This window comes from Cervus canadensis, chromosome 10, assembly GCF_019320065.1.
Source record: "Cervus canadensis isolate Bull #8, Minnesota chromosome 10, ASM1932006v1, whole genome shotgun sequence".
Taxonomy (NCBI): domain Eukaryota; kingdom Metazoa; phylum Chordata; class Mammalia; order Artiodactyla; family Cervidae; genus Cervus; species Cervus canadensis.
This window is the reverse complement of record NC_057395.1, coordinates 23763831-23780797: the sequence shown is the minus strand read 5'-3', so window position 1 is coordinate 23780797 and position 16967 is coordinate 23763831. Positions and strand designations below refer to the sequence as shown.

The window sequence follows — 16967 nt, the reverse complement described above, 5'->3', positions numbered from 1 at the left end:
GTTGCCAGTTAAACCTACAACCAATTGGCAATGATTTATTAACTATGTATTCTTCCACAGAAACAGTAAATGTTACACTAAGGAACATTAGGATGAAATACTTATATGGTAGAAGAGATTAAAAAGTAATTTTACCTAATAAACAGTAAAGTTCCTCTAGATATACTTCCTCTAAAATTTGCTGCAGGATGAGATAATAAGTATTGGTATTCAATACTTCTTGGTATTCAACCATGAAAATGGATAAAGTAGGCTGACTCTAAGGTGGGGCATGTATTCCTCTATGGCCATGTAGAAAGACTGCATGACTTTTCTTTTTAATTGTATTGTCTGAAACTGATGACCACTCTGTACCTCCCATGAACAGGTGAAAAAAAAAAATCAAATTTACAATAGTCACAAGATGGATCACTTCCTTTCTGAGTCTGTATCTGAAGTAACAATAAATTCAAAATATAATAGGAGAAGAAAGATGAAACAAGTTACAGAAATGTAACTCCTAAAATATGATAGTATACTAAGACACGCAGCATCAAGAACTTTAAGAACTCTGGTTTCAAATCTGTAATGTTTTTGGAATAATATCTTTTTGCGTGTGTGAACAGGCAGTTTCCTTGTTACATTATCAGTAGACCAAGAATTTCAGGTCTGTACTATAATCAAGAGCTCTCCTGGTGACTCCGTGGTAAAGAATCTGTCTGCCAATGCAGAAGACCTGGCTTTGATCCCTGAGTTGGGAAGATCCCACGGAGAAGGAAATGACAACCCACTCCAGTATCCTTGCCTGGGAAATCCCATGACACAGAAGCCTGATGGGCTACAGTCCATGGGGTCGCAAAAGAGTCGGACACAACTTAGCAGCTAACAACAATAATTGTAAAGCAAACAAATATCACTATTCAATGGTAATTTAAAAAAACATACTGAATCTGAGTTCTATTAAGACAGCTAGTTATTCCTATTAACAGAACAGAAAATGGTAATTTGATTTTTCCAAATTCCATTTATCTGAGAAAAGATCTGTTTTTATCATTATTTTCACTTATGTACAACTTCTTTTCATTTTTTAAAAAATTAACAAAATAGGGTCTTTCCTGGTGGCTCAGTGGTGAAGACTGCCTGCCAATGCAGGAGACACTGGTTCCATCCCTGATCCTGGAAGAGCCCATGTGCGGGCAGAGCAACTAAGCTTGGGCGCCACTGCTGAGTCTGTGCTCTAGAGCCTGGGGGCCACACTGCTAGGTCCACGGGACCCTGCTGAAGCCTGCATGCCCCAGAGCAGGTCCTTTGCCACAAGAGAAGCTACCACAATCGGAAACCTACACAGTAGGTACAGTAGAGTAGTCCCTGCTCTCCGCAGCTAGAGGAAAGCCCTCACAGCAACAAAGTCCTGGCACAGCAATAAATAAAATAAATAAATAAAATTATTTTTAAAATTAAAAAATAATTTTAGTTCTGTATATTTAATCAGAACAGGACTACAACATTATACTCCTTACATTCTTACAATTTCATTAGCTTTATAGCTTAACTCCTGACTTTATGGGACTATAATTGCATAATATATTGGAGTCAGATGAAAACATTATTAAAAAGCAAACATTAACACATATTTATTGAAATGAAACAAATGGGAAATAGATTTGTGACTTGTTGTACATAATCTTCTTGGGAAAGAAAAAAAACACTGAGGTGTCCTAGGGTCACCATATTAAAAAATTTTGTTCTGGATTGTCCATATGTAGCTCTGTAACCTCAGGCATATCAGTTAACCTTTCTGTCTGCATAGCTATAAAATAAAGGTAATTGTGTATGACCTAACTCCGTAATTAAGCCACACACATTTACTAAACACCTTCTATGTGCCAGTGCCTTTGTGAAAGGATAAGAATATAAGATATTCCTGAAGAATTGAAAACTATCATGTGTGTGAAAGCACTTTGTCAAGGATAGTATATTAGACAAACAACTATGTTACGCTATCAAAATTATAAATGCTTTTCTAGAAAGGCCAGGAGCACCTAGCTGTCACCTCAAATGGGCAGGAGGATCTTTATTGTGGCAAATTTTATAAGCAGAAACTTGCTTTAGAAAAATAAAGTACAAGACAGTTATCAGGAAGAAGAAAGTAGAATATAAAATAAGTAACTGGTTTTTAACCAGGAAGGAGAAAGTACAGCAAGGCAAATGATAAAGCAATTACTTCTTTTAGAACTCTAAATTCACAAGGACTGATAGTCTGGGAATACCAAGAAAGTGTTAAAATTACCTATCAGCTTAATATTAATGACAAAATAGGAAAATCATAATGGAAAATTTCTCTTCAGTTAAAAAGAAAAGAAAAGGACATTTTAAAAATATCAACCTCACTACAAAGAGAGAATAGGAAAAATAAACTGTTACTATGCAATGTGAGACACCCATTGAGAACAGTATAAATAAAGATGACAATTTTGATAATAAGGTTTAGAGAGAGAGAGAGACCACAATAAGAACACAAACCTCTGTTTTGACAAAGCCTACAGTTAGTGAGATTTCAGATTCTAGACTTTCTGACTCTTCATCTTTCCAGAAATTTTACCACTGTTAGTTACAATGTCGAAAATAACATTGCATAACATTACTTGGCAGTTCCAGCAATACACTGGATTACAATGAAAACTAGAAATGCATAAGTCCCTTTAAGCAATATTCCCTCAGATTCCAGGGAGCGTGATACAACAAGCAGGTGGGCTATGATATCAAAACAGCTCTGGGTGAGGATGCAACAAGCAGAGTAGATCTTCTCTTCTATTCTATGTTCAATATTGCCCCAAGTAAATGATTAATTCCACATGGAAGAATTCTTCAAAGGAGTGGAAACATTTAACATGGTTATGAGATTTCCAAAAGTTGGCCTATTTAACTGAAACATAACCATCGCTCACTTTATAGAAAAGATAGATTTCAGAAGATGTGACCAAAGTGAATCCTTTTAAAATCATCAGTATCTTTTTAAGAGTCAGGGATTCGTTTCCCAAGGGAAAAATAACCCTTCAGTTTAATAAGATGGTGAGTCAGTATTGCAGTATTATAAATACTCATTAAGACATGAGTCAATAATGCCCATGATCAATTCACATTGTCAGAATTTCTCTCATGACTAGTGACTGCCTAAAACATCATATCTGATACTTCTGAAACTTTATTCATGTATTCTTTGCTTCCTTTCCCCCAAAGTTTAGGTTGTCTAATAGACCTTAATTACACTGTCAACAGAGTTTTAAATCAAACATGCTATTATTCTAATTTAGACATCCTGTAAATTTAAGGTTACAATCTAGTCAATTTCTATTCTCTGTCAACTTGGGAAAATGAAACAAAGTTTAAATTTCCTTATTCATTCTCTCACTTAGATTTCTAATGAATCTTTCCTGCGTGCATGCTTAGTCCCTTCAGTTATATCCGACTCTATGCACTGTAGCCAACTAGGCTGCTCTGTCCATGGGATTCTCAGGCAAGAATGCTGGAGTGGGTGGCTATGCCCTCCTGCAGGGGATCTTCCTGACCCAGGGATCGAACCCGTGTCTCCTGTTTCTTCTGCATTACCAGTGGATTCTTTACTGCTGAGTCACTGGGGAAGCCCTAATCTTTCCTATCAGGTAGCAGTAAACACTAGCCAAAGGACTTGTGGACTCAGCTGTTTTGGAACGCTCTCAGTATTGGGTCATCGAGCCACACAAATCTTCATGTCTATTAACACTTTGAAATTAGAGTCAAAAGATGTCACAGAAGTTGATGAGGCAAAAACAAATAATATAAATATAAACAATCAGATTTAGATGAAAATCCTTCCAACTGGAAATGCTTTTTTTCTCAGAGATATTTCATTATACATCACGAGAATATAATTATTTAAAATTTTAATGAAATTCATAGGTCATTATGCCAAAGATATTCAGAATGCAAAAATAAAACAAAACCCCAAAATAAACAACCAGTGTTATCCAGCAGATTTTAAAAGTTGTATTTTTTTAATAAAGCAAAAGAAATCAAGAGGTGAGAAAAGGACTTGAGGCTCATGAATGCTACATGCCCTTTTCTTGACACTTGGAGAAAATGATAGAGAGGTCAAAGGTCAAAGGGGAAAGAACTCATCAATATATTACTTACTTCTTTATATCCAAAGATGATGCGTCCGTCCATGAGGAGGGTTGCTTGAAATGTGAAGCTTCCCAGGTTGTAATTATCCTGGAGATGTACATGGTCCCATTGGACAACAAGTGCTGTGCCTATAAACCCCATTGGAACAGAAGAAATTCGATGAGAAAAATAAATCAATCAGTTCTGGTGGGAATCTTCACAAAACATGGATCTTACTTTCTCATCTAGTAGTTGTGCTACTTGAATTGTATATAGTTAACTGGAATTCTGTTACTGAAATAGCATTTGGGATATTTATAAAAATTGGGTATTTTCTCAATCTAACCTCATACTGAGGTTAATATTGAGCCCAATATGGGGGAATTTTGCCTTAGGAAGTCCATTAATGTTAATGGGTTTACTGTCTGCTTAAATTTCCATGAGTCACTTTCAAAATGCGACCCAAGTGACTTGAATGAACTTCAAATACATTTGACAAATGCTGAGAGAGAAAGAAACACATTCAGGGAAGCTAGCATCACTTATAACAGATTTGAAGATGTCTCTTCCATATTTAGAATTATACTCTTCCATGCTGAAGAAATTTCTTTAACACTAATGGGAATTTTCTTCTTTAATTCACAATGCCTGCATTTCTGTCTTTGTAGTATTGCTTCTAGAAGGTTGCAAGGTAGCTTTAAGTGCCCCAGGCTAAGATTTCTGAAGCCCCCTTGAAGTACACTGGGATGAATCTTCAGTGCTGTATACCACAGTCTGATAAGTCAATCTGCCAATGTTTACTATAAAATTATTAACATGAAATGTTAATTGAAACACAGCTTAATAGCCATCAATGAGACAACAAGGATGAATCTGGAGGGGGCATTAAGCTAAGTGAAATAGCCAAAAAGAGAAAGAGAAAAACTGCATGGTATCACGTTCATGTGAAATCTTAAAACAAAGCAGGGACTAGAGTCTGGGGGAAACAGAGATGCTAACAAAAAGATACCAACTTTCATTTCTATAACAAATCAGGTCTGAGGATCTGATGTATAACACAGTGACTACAGTGACACTGGAGGTTATGTGTGCACGCCCAGTCACTTCAGTCATGTCTGACTCTGCGACTCCATGGACTATAGCCTTTCAGGTTCCTCCGTCCATGGGATTCAACTCTAGGCAAGAATACTGGAGTAGATAGCCATTCCTTTTTCCAGGGGAATCTTCCTGACCCAGAGATCTAACCCCTGTCATCTGCATTACAGGTGGATTTTTTACTGTTGAGCCACAGGGGAAGCCCAACACTGTATAATATAACCAAAATTTACTGAGATTAAAACCTAAAGAGTTCACATCAGAAAAACAAAAGGTACATATGTGAGGGGATGAATATGTTAGTTAATTTGATAATAGAAATTCTTTTCCAATGTATACATATATCAAATTATCACACTGTACACTTTAAATACAGAAAAATATGTTTCTTTAAGGTAAAACTTTATAAGTAAAAAAATTATTTTTGACTTTTACCTTGGTATGTTTTAGTCATAAGCAGCACCTAAGACATACCCCTGTTTTAAGTGAAAACCCATGTCTCTTCCTTTCATGAGCATCTCTGTATCTCTACTACTATTTTTTTTTTAACTGGAAAAGGCAAGAGGACAATAATAGCCAGGAAATTTTCCATAACTGTAGAAGTAAAAGTGTCTTCTGATCATGAAATGCCTCTTAACAACTGCTTCTTTTCTTTCACACGTGTCCACACCTTTCAAGATCTGGTCCCCTCCTAATTCTTATCCTCGCTAATTTCTATCTTCATGAATTTCAGTCAGCACTTTGATGGTGCAGAGAAAACACCGAATTGGCAGGCAGATGATCTAGACTTGGGTCCTGCCTCTAAAACTTTGTGTGTGACCTTGGACACAACCTGCTTGAACCTGTATCTTCTACAACATGGGAAGAATAATTTTTGCTTTCTAGAGATTTCTGCATTCAGCTCCCAAATCCATAGTTTCTTCAAATTCTTGTGCATAAAAGAGGTCTACCTCTTTTAGAGTGATTAAATGTTTTTAATGCAAATTCTGATGACGATATTCTCCATGTATTATTATAGCAGGCTTTTAAAAATAATGCTAAAATGTGCAAATAAGTTTTATATTATGTCCTATTATAGCTCCTCCAACATTTGTTAATTTAAGTGGTTCTACCAGTAAGATAGATATTGTTTAGTTACTAAATAGTGTCTGACTCTGTGACTCCATGGAATGTAGCCCACCAGGCTCCTCTGTCCATGGAATTTTCCAGGCAAGAATACTGGAGTGGGTTGCCATCTCCTCCTCCATGTGATCTTTTTGGCCCAGGGATCAAACCCCTGTCTGCTGTCTCTCCTGATTAGCAGGTGGATTCTTTACCACTTAGCCACAAGAGAAGCCCACTAGTAAGATTAGTTGAGTGTAAATATTATCCTTAAATTTAAAAAATTACCTACATATTTTTATCTTGTTTTATGAAATAATCAATATTTCAAGTTTCACCTTTTATTAAATCTAAAACCCTATAGTCCGCAGGTTAGTGAGAGCGGCTTCTAGAGGTACAATCTTATATTTCTCTCAGCAGATAATGATCACATATTGCTCTCTAGGTAGCACCTAACACAGGAAGCAATTAGATAAGTGAATCAAAAAACATTTTCTTTGGTCAGCTACGATGTAGGAGAATAATCTGTCAAGAGCAAACCTTGGACTCAAGCACGGAATTTACCAAAGAGCTGGGTTAGAGTGGTGCATCTCTTGGCTTATGACTGACAATCATATGTTGTTTCTCTGATGATGGACACAAAGTCTAACGGCACAGTTCCTCCTGGTGGAGCTGAAGTTGTTATTGAAGCTCATGTAACAGACTGCATGAGTTGCTACACTATCCTCTGTGCTTAATGAAGCTGAGCAGCTGGGACTTAGTATCGCTGGGGTGATCATACTTCTGATCAGTAGTGGATGCCAATTTTTTAACCTCCAAAATAAAAGCAGGCAAGTAGGCTGATCTAGGGGCATTTAAGGTCACTGTTAACTCCAAATTTTCTGATTCTATGTTTGATTAGGTTTATGATTTTGGTAAGAATTATGCTTCTAATCTGCTATTTATAAGCCATCAAATTATTTTTCTAATAAAAGATTTAGTTTTATAACTTTTCTAGTTCTTGTGCATTAATATTCTGTGACTTCCTTACACTCCAGTAGTTATCTAGGCTGGCTATCATATCTGGAAGCATCGCCTGATTTTTAAAACCTAGTGCTTTAATACTTGCAGAAATTTTATCTTAGAAGAAATGTTCTAAACTGCTGCTGTCTCCTTTAGAGAAATTTTGTTTTCCTAAAATGTTGAGTTTCCCATCCTTAAGCACTCCTTCAATGATCCTAACCAATCAGAGTTGGAAACATTTCAATAAGTTGCTCTGGTATGAAAGGACTTTGTGAAGATCCTTACAATATTGAGAAGTACTTCTATCATTTAATAAAACACGGAAATTACTAGCTCTTATTATTATAAGAACTCAGTATTCCCATTTATTACTACACAGAAGATATTTCAATAAAGTAAAAATACAATTGTTTTTGAGTATTTGTATTTTCACAACTCTCAGAATTAAAAATCATTTTACATACTTAATTTTTTTCATTTATTCATTCATTGCATAATTATTGAGGACCTACTGTGTATTGAGTTCTTGTGCCAGGTATGCAAAAGAAAATCATTCCTTATAAATAGTCACTGCCCTTTAGACTTCAGTTGAAGTGGCACATAGCAATTTTTCAATATCATTTTAATAAAAGTAAAATTAAAATATGGAGCTACTTAGGCACAAGGTATGTGAGAGAGTGTATGGGGAAGGGGACAATATGTTTTATGATTTTGATGTTAATGATATAAAAACTTGATCATCAGAAGCTTGTGTCCATGACTAAATGTCCCCAACATAATCTAGTAAGTGACAGAGCTTGGAAAATACTCAACTTTCTTAACTACTTAGGGTAGATTCCTTAGGTGATTCAGGAGATAAACTTCGGATAAGTTGCTCATTGTAGCTCTGTCTAAAGTATACTTAAAATCTGCTTGTATATCTCTGACCCTTTGTACCTCAATTTTCTTTAAGTGGGAGGACAGACTATAACAGTTCTTAAAATAATAGAAGTAAATAATTATTATGGTTAACATTTAGAGTTAACTTCATTTATTGGAGCACACTTTGGTGTTATTCAAATTGTTTGAAATCTGTTTCTCAAAGTGCACATCTGAATGTGTTCAGTTGTCTTCCTCTTTTGCTATTTTGACTTGTAAAATGGCTTTATCACATTGGTCAGATCTCTTTCAGCAAAGTGATGTCATTTTCTCAAAGCGGAGGTCACCAGTAAGTCTATGCTACCCTACGGTACATTTCTCCCTTGGTCATTAAGGTAAGACAAGAGGAGAAATAACTCTGTTCAGGCCACATGTTTCTATTTTTTAAAAGATGATTCTCATTTGGGCAAATAAATAATATTTTTGTATTATAAAGAGTACAGAAATTTCTATTTTTAAGTTTCCAAAACAAACACCCTTTTCCTACAATTTCTTTTTCTATCACAGTTAGAGCCTTCACTAACATGTAGACATGAAAATTCACTTATGGTTTTAGGAACATAAATTTCTTACTTAGGTTTGGGGGCATTCAGTGACATATTCTACTTCTTCCTTGACTATTTTGTGTGTTCCCCTAAAGAAGTAGTAGGGATAGACTGTTGTCAGTATATACGATAAAATTTAACAGCTCTATTTCATATTTCAAAGTCAGGAAAACTTTTTCCTTAAGTGAATTTTGTTGTTTACTTGCTGAGTTGTGTCTGACTCTTTTGCAACCCCACGGACTGTAGCTGCCAGGCTCCTCTGCCCATGGGATTTCTGTACTGGACTGGGTTGCCATTTCCTTCTCTAGAGGATCTTCCCCACCCAGGGATCAAACTCACGTCAACTTGGCAGGTGGATTCTTTACCACTGAGCCATCTGCGAAGGCCAAGCGAATTTTAATTGCTCACTATCCTATATTTTCTGGAGAAGGAAATGGCAACCCACTTCAGTACTCTTGCCTGGAAAATCCCATGGACAGAGAAGCCTGGTAGGCTACAGTCAAATGGGGTCGCAAAGAGTCGGACACGACTGAGTGACTTCACTACTACACTATCCTATATTTTCAAAATATACAAATAGTTTATAAGTTTTAGAAATTTAATATCAATATATTATGCCACTTAGCTCTACCTAAAAATCAGGACTAAAAAATTTTCCTTATTTACTTCTTTATAATAGGAAGGACTTATTCCAAATAGCATGAAATAAATATGTTTGCTTTGTTCAAAATAATGTTTGCAGCAAATCATTTATTATATTCCCTGCTGCTGCTGCTGCTGCTAAGTCGCCTCAAGTCGTGTCTGACTCTGCGCGACCCCATAGATGGCAGCCCACCGGCTCCCCCGGCCCTGGGATTCTCCAGGCAAGAACACTGGAGTGGGTTGCCATTTCCTTCTCCAATGCATGAAAGTGAGAAGTGAAAGTGAAGTCACTCAGTCGTGTCCGACTCTTCACAACCCCATGGACTGCAGCCTACCAGGCTCCCCCATCCATGGGATTTTCCAGGCAAGAGTACTTATATTCCCTAATACATGTTAATAAATGTTTGTTAAATGAGCAAATGAAAGAATGAATACATGAGTGACATTTAACCATGTACTTTATCCACTTATTATAGTATTAATAGGTGCAGTATAACATTTGTTACCTCAGTAACATTTGTTACCTCATTTACATCAAACAGTTAACAAATCCAGTCTAAACCCAAGATTACAAAAATATTCATATGAATCTGATGATCAGTGTTTATAAGTATACATTCAGCAAAATATAGGCTAGCCAACACATACCGTTATCAAAATATCTGACAGTTGAATTTCTGGATACGCTGGGGTCAAAATTTGCCATTAAAGGTGCTATGTACTGTGTGGCAGTTAGCATTCGGTGCACAACTTCTCCAGTGTATATGAAACCTGTAATTAGGAAAACAGGAACTTGTTAGGAAAAAAATAATATTTTAATTAAAATACCTCAACTTCAATTACATTTTGAAAAAAAAAATCACAGTAGTTAAAAAAAGAAACATAATTAACATTCTAATATCTGATCAACATAGTTGAGTCTGGATTAAGTGACAAATTCTCAGACAATATGGTAGCAGAACAGTAATCAGAAACCTACTACATGTACAATTTTAACTGTGGGAAAGTGACTACGATCCAGAGAGATTACTAGGCTGAAAAGGCTAGTATAGTAAGTCATCCAAACATTAAATCTGCCTCTAGTAATCCCTTGTTATTTTTACACTAGTCAAACAGGTAAGTTCCATTTACAAATGAATGTATTCTCATGATGTTCCGTTATGCATTCTTAATCTCATTCTTAGGACATTCTTAGGACATTTTAGGACATTTTAGGATCCATACCTACATATATTTAATACTAAAATGCAGAAAGTATTTTGAACCATCTATTCAAAGTTGAAAGGAAGCTAAGCACTCATGAATAAACTTCACATTTCTCAGATTGCTCAAGTAGCACTGTATCAAGGAGTTAGTCTATATGTTTGCAGATAAGATGGCAAACCATTGATAATGCACAAATACCTCTCTATATAGAGAGTTATCGATGCCAGCCTATTCCAGCTACTGGATAACGAGAGGGAATTTACTATGGAGAACTTTATCTTGAATTAAATTTCAATAGCTCCTGTGTTACAACTCTACCCACTTTCAATTATTCACACTGGGTTTATTTACTTTGTGGATTATCCATGACAAATTGTTAATCCTATACTGGCTTCTTGCCTCCAAGGTATTTAGCTGCCTAAAATGAGAGTCAGATCAGGGAATACTAATTCCTAATATTAAACTAGGAAGTGCACAATTAAGAACATATAAAAACATACATATACACACATTATTACAAAATAAAATTCAAAGCAAGTTATTTGTGACAATGCAATTGTAATGTTTAGGTAATCATAAGTTAACTACATATCTAGGGTTACTATAGATCATTTTTCCATTAATATTTTCATAAGAATTAATTTTAGAAAAAGCAGAATTTAAAAAAAACCCACAAAATTATGTTGAATTTAAACCCCTAAAAGTGTAAAACTTTTATCTCACTTCATGGTCTGAATAAAGCTTTCATTAGCATATCATGGCCCTCATTGTTTCAAATTCTCTATTGCAATTTCTAGTAAGTTATTGGAGAATTAAATCTCTAGTTTGTTATTGTTGCTTAGTTGCTAAGTCATGTCCAACTCTTGTGAGATGCCATGGCCTGTAGCCCACTGGGCTCCTCTGTCCATGGAATTTTCCAGGCAAGAATACCAGAGTGGGTAGCCATTTCCTTCTCCAGAGGATCTACCTGACCCAGAGATCAAACTCCAGTCTCCTGCATTGGCAGGCAGATTCTTTACCACTGAGCCACCAGGGAAGCCCTAAATCTGTAGTTATTCACTTTGAAATCAATTTCTGTCTTTCCAGCAGGGTCTTCTTTCCTTTGACTTCCTTTTTATTTTTCACCAAATGCATAATTTAATCACAGCTATTCAGCTTTTAAAAAGATACTTAAACTGGTAAAATCTTTAGCATGTTATAGTCATCAATTACTCTGTTTCACATTCAACAACAAAAAATATCTTTCAAAATAAATTCCCAGTGTCTTGAGCAGAACTTTGTAATTTGCTATTTCACATAGCTCAAGTGTACTAGAAGATGACAATAGGGTGAAACAGTCATTGCTTTTATTTGATTTCCCTGTAGATTCTCAGAGTCATGCTCTGTGTTCAAAGTCCAACATCACATCCTTAAAATTATAAAGATGAAGAGTGACTATTTTTCAGGGTCTGTGATTTTTTTCTCTTATCCTCACCAGTGTGCCTTTTATAATTTCACTATTAAAAGGGATGCAACAATTTTATAAATATAATCTTATAAGGAAAAGATTGATTTACACTCTGAAAGTGTTCTTTCAGGGTCAATATCCCCGGATAGTTATTCCTCTACTTTAAATTTTCCATGTACTAATAAGAGAAACCGATTGATTTAAAGAATAAGGAGAGTAGCAGTTCAAAGCAGTAAGATAATTTTAAATCAATACAATATTTATTCACTGAAACAACTGCAGTAAGAAATTGCAGCAGCAATTTCTGAACACAGAATTGAAAAATGCAGTCATAAAAGATTTCAGATACATAATTCTCACTATTAGCTTTTAAAATAAATAAGATTACACTTATTTTTATAGATTTCCCAAAACGTTATTCTCCAGTTTTCAGATCATGAGAATCACTATCTCTTGCTTCCTCTCATCAGGAAAAAGTTTTCCAGCACTAGAATTTCTCAGATTTCAAAGGTGAAGTCTCAAACTGTTCCCAAAGAACTAAGTGAAAAGATGAACGAATTTTCTAATGTGTAAAAGCTATATTTACAATAACATTAAACTATAGGAGTATTACAATTGCTACAACTTCTACTAACAAGAAGAGAAGTGAAGTTGCTCAGTCATGTGCGATTCTTTGCGATTACAAGGACTGTAACCTAGCAGGCTCCTCCATCCCCATGGCATCTTCTAGGCAAGAGTACTGGAGTGGGTTGTCATTTCCTTCTCCAGGGGATCTTCCTGACCCAGGGATCAAACCCAGGTCTCCTGCATTGCAGGCAGACACTTTACCCTCTGAGCCACCAGGGTAGACCCACTAAGAAGAAGCTGCTACTATAATTACTAGCACATCTGCCACTATGATTAATCTGCTGCCACTATTACCATTAATACCACTACCACCAAGATTAATGTGAAAAACAATTCAAGGATAACTCTACACAATTAGTTTAATTTTGCTAATTCAGAGAATATTTGTTTTCTTTAGTCATATGAAACCTAATTCCTCCATTATCTTAGGTTAGTTCTTAATGACTATAAAGTAAAATGCTTGATTGTAGCCATGGGCCCTACTGAGTTCTCCTTACATTCCTAAGTTTTAAAAATATCATTTCAGCAATGATTAATAACTGAGTGGAGAGAAACCTTCCAGGCCTGCTGAGAGCAGGGAGGGAAGTGTAATCAGGTGTTGAATAAGAACCAGCTATGCAAAGTAAAGCATCCTTTATTTGAATAAATGCTTTCCAAATCTTCAAAAGCACTCATAGTTACCTATAACCCATTTAGACATTTGTCTCTTTTCTTTAGTTGTCTAGAGCATGTCCAGTTGCACAGAAAAAAATATTTCATTTTTCTGGTCCTTCACGTTTTAAGGTAATTTAGGTAACATATATTTACTGTTTTTAATTTTTTTTATTTTCAAGCTCAGTTGTACCCAAAACTAAGCACAAAATGTCTCTTTTACTCATTACATGCTTCTAGTTTAAATAGAATTTATCTACCTGGTCATAAGATTTGTAGAAAAGTGGTTATTACTGAGGTTAATGTGTAACTTAGTGATACTTCCACTTAAAAAGTCCAAATAAGAGAAGCAAATGTGTTTTGATTTTTGAATTTCAACAGTTACACACTTCTCTTGCCTTCATTACTAAACCTAAAGTCAAGTTCTGAGCTCAGCTATAATTGACAGATTTTCTCTTGCAACTGAAAGATCTACTTGGCTGTTTCTGTACATGGTCTCTAGTCACTTGAATAGTCTATAGTTTTAAATTTGTAAACCTCCTCAAGCCTTTGAGAATTCTATCACTGTAAGTCCTGATATGAATAACTCCTACACAGTAATTATATATTTACTAACCATGATTATATATATATTAACCACAAATATTATTGTGATAATTGTGAGATTAACCAATACCTATATGGTGTAAATTCACTTTAATCGTGTTCTACTCTTTGTGACCCCACAGAATGTAGCCTGTCAGTCTCCTCTGTCCATGGGATTTTACGGGCCAGAATACTGGAGTAGGTTGCCATTTCCTTCTCCAGGGGATCTTTCTGACCCAGGGATTGAACCCACATCTCTTACATCTCTGGAATTGACAGGAGGGTTCTTTAGCAACCCTAGCACTGCCCAGGTACCCCTTTCCAATAAAGTCTTGTGCTTTGTCAGTATATGTGTCTTCCTGGACAATTCATTTTAGAATATTAAACAAAAGCCTGCTCTCAGGTCTTGGAAGGGGTCTCCCCTCAGGTAACAGTTTTACTCAGAGCGTGGCACACACAGAAAGGGCCTGGAAGCTGCACACACACACCCTTCCCCTCCCCTTGCCTTATGCATCTCTTCCATTCAGGTGCTCCTGAGTTGTATCCTTTATAATAAACCAGTGTGAGTGTGAGTGAAAGTTGCTTAGTTGTGTCTGACTCTTTGCAACCCCATGGGCTATAGCCTGCCAGGCTCCTCTGTTCATGGAATTCTCCAGACAAGAATACTGGAATGGGTAGCTGTTCCCTTCTCCTAGGGATCTTCCCAATCCAGGGATCGAAACCAGGTCTCCCGTATTGCAGCAAATTTCTCACCATCTGAGCCACCACGGAAGCCCAAGAATACTGCAGTGGGTAGCCTATTCCTTCTCCAGGGGATCTTCCCAACCCAGGAACCAATCCAGGGTTTTCTGCATTTCAGGCGGATTCTTTACCAGCTGAGCTACCAGGGAATCTCCAATACCTATACGCACGTGTGCTAAGTCTCTTCAGTTATGTCCAACTTTTTGCAACCCTATGGATTTGGCAACCCTAAGGACTGTAGCCTGCCAGGCTCTTCAGTCCATGGAGATTCTCCAGGCAAGAATACTGGAGTGGGTTGCCATGCCCTCTTCCAGCAGATCTTCCTGACCCAGGGATTGAACCTGTGTATCCTACGGCTCCTGCAGTGAAGGCGGATTCTTTACCACTGAGCTACCAGGGAAGACACCAATACCTATATGGGCCTTACCAATTACATTGTTTTCATATGTTCCTTCAATGTATCCTTATAATAACTTTGAAAGGAATTACATTATTGATTTTGTTGTTGTTTAATCACTAAATCGTGTCTGACTCTTTGCAACCCCATAGGCTGTAGATCACCAGTCTCCTCTGTCCATGGGATTCTCTAGGCAGGAGTGGGTTGCATTTCCTTCTCCAGGGGATCTCCCCCACCTGGGGACTGAACCTGCATTGCAGGTGGGTTTTCTACCTCTGAGACACCAGGGAAGTCCACATTATTAATATTAGCATTATTATTATCAGGCTTCCCAGGTGGCACTAGTGGTAATGAAACCACCTGCCAATACAGGAGATGCAAGTTTCCTTTTATTAAATGAAGCATGTAATGAAGCTGGGTAATTTGCTTAATGCCACATGACTAGAATTGGTCTCCAAATTTTATGACCTCTTCACCACATACTTTAGAATTCATTATGTGTCCGGAACTAGACACTCCTCTCCTCACTGGATTTCATTCTTAAACAAAGAGTTTGAGGGAGAAAAGACCTGCTGTCTCTGTGGAAGTTCCAACACCTCCACTTAGAGCAGAGGGGCAGTCCTCCTAAGTCCTGCTACTTTCACTGTACTGCTTTGGCCTCTATTCTCTTAACTGCAAATTGTATAAATAGATTTAAATTAGATTCCTCTAGTGAAAGTGAAAGTCGATCAGTCGTATCCAACTCTTTGCGACCTATACAGTCCATGTGGATTATAGGATGGATGGGAGGGATGCCCGCTATTACAGTCCCCCAAATGACTCTCAGATTGGTAGGTGAATGACATATGAGTAGAGGATTTATTTAATGGTGAAATCAAATTATTTCTAATAATTTTTACTTAAGTTCTTTGACTTTAGTGACTTAAGTTCCTTGACCTTTCTGTGCCTCAGTTCTCTAATCCATTAAATGGAGGAATAATCATATCAATATCATTGGATTGATATGATGGTTGAATGAGTTAGTAGATATAAAAAAACACCCAAAGACAGTGTTTAAAACAAAAACGGGCAAGAAAAAACCAATCAATTAAATTCTCTCTAGAGGGGATGGGAGGGAGACCCAAGAGGGGATATATGTATACTTATAGCTGATTCACAATGCTATATGGCAGAAACCAACAAAACATTGTAAAGCAATTATCCTCCAATTAAAAAATAAATTTAAAGAAAAGAAAAGAAATCCTCTCTAATCTTCACCCCTTGAAGACTTTTCTGCCTAACGCCTAATAGTTGATATACCTACAGTAGGACACTTACGTAACTTCAAAACTGTGCTTCAGACTCAAATGGTATGATACATGTTTCCTTGCATTATTCCAGTTTGGGTTACAGTGTACCACTGGACCTAACTCCAAGACAACAGGTAATTAAAAAGCTTTAATGTTCAAAGTTCTGCATTTGTGTAGATCTACATTTCCCTACATTCTAATGGAATAAGCACCTTGTAAAGATATCAACTTCCTATTGGCTGCCAATTGTTGTTTCACTTAATAGGAAGTGTCACAGTAATGAAGGAAGCCTGAAGAGGCAATCATCACCTGTGAAACATACTATAAAGCTTTAATGTGTAAAAGGCTACCTAAAATATTTCACTTCATCATTCAATTGACATTTCTGACCCCAGAGGAAAAGCTGAAGCTGATGTGTATGCCTGTAGGGCATTGAACATTTACAGTTAAATGCTGCCTTTAGAGTACAAATGACAATGGGGTACGCCACTGTGGCCACCTTTGTGAGATGTGTACTATGAACCCTACACATTCATCAAATAGATCTGAAATTTATGACCTTTTATCCATGAAGACTTATAGAGTAGATTCCTCATACT

The 16967-nt window shown here is 36.6% G+C and overlaps 1 protein-coding gene across 2 annotated transcripts in view; it reads right to left on the bottom strand.

The window, feature by feature from the left end:
* The window catches only part of PLXDC2 (plexin domain containing 2), a 429365-nt gene that overhangs the window by 118933 nt on the left and 293465 nt on the right, over positions 1-16967 (bottom strand). For both annotated transcript variants that reach the window (XM_043479119.1, XM_043479121.1), the window contains exons 5-6: positions 10074-10196; positions 4153-4271 (exon numbers count right to left, since the gene is read on the bottom strand). In XM_043479119.1, coding sequence (XP_043335054.1) covers positions 4153-4271; positions 10074-10196 — 242 coding nt within the window. The remainder of the gene's footprint in view (positions 1-4152; positions 4272-10073; positions 10197-16967) is intronic.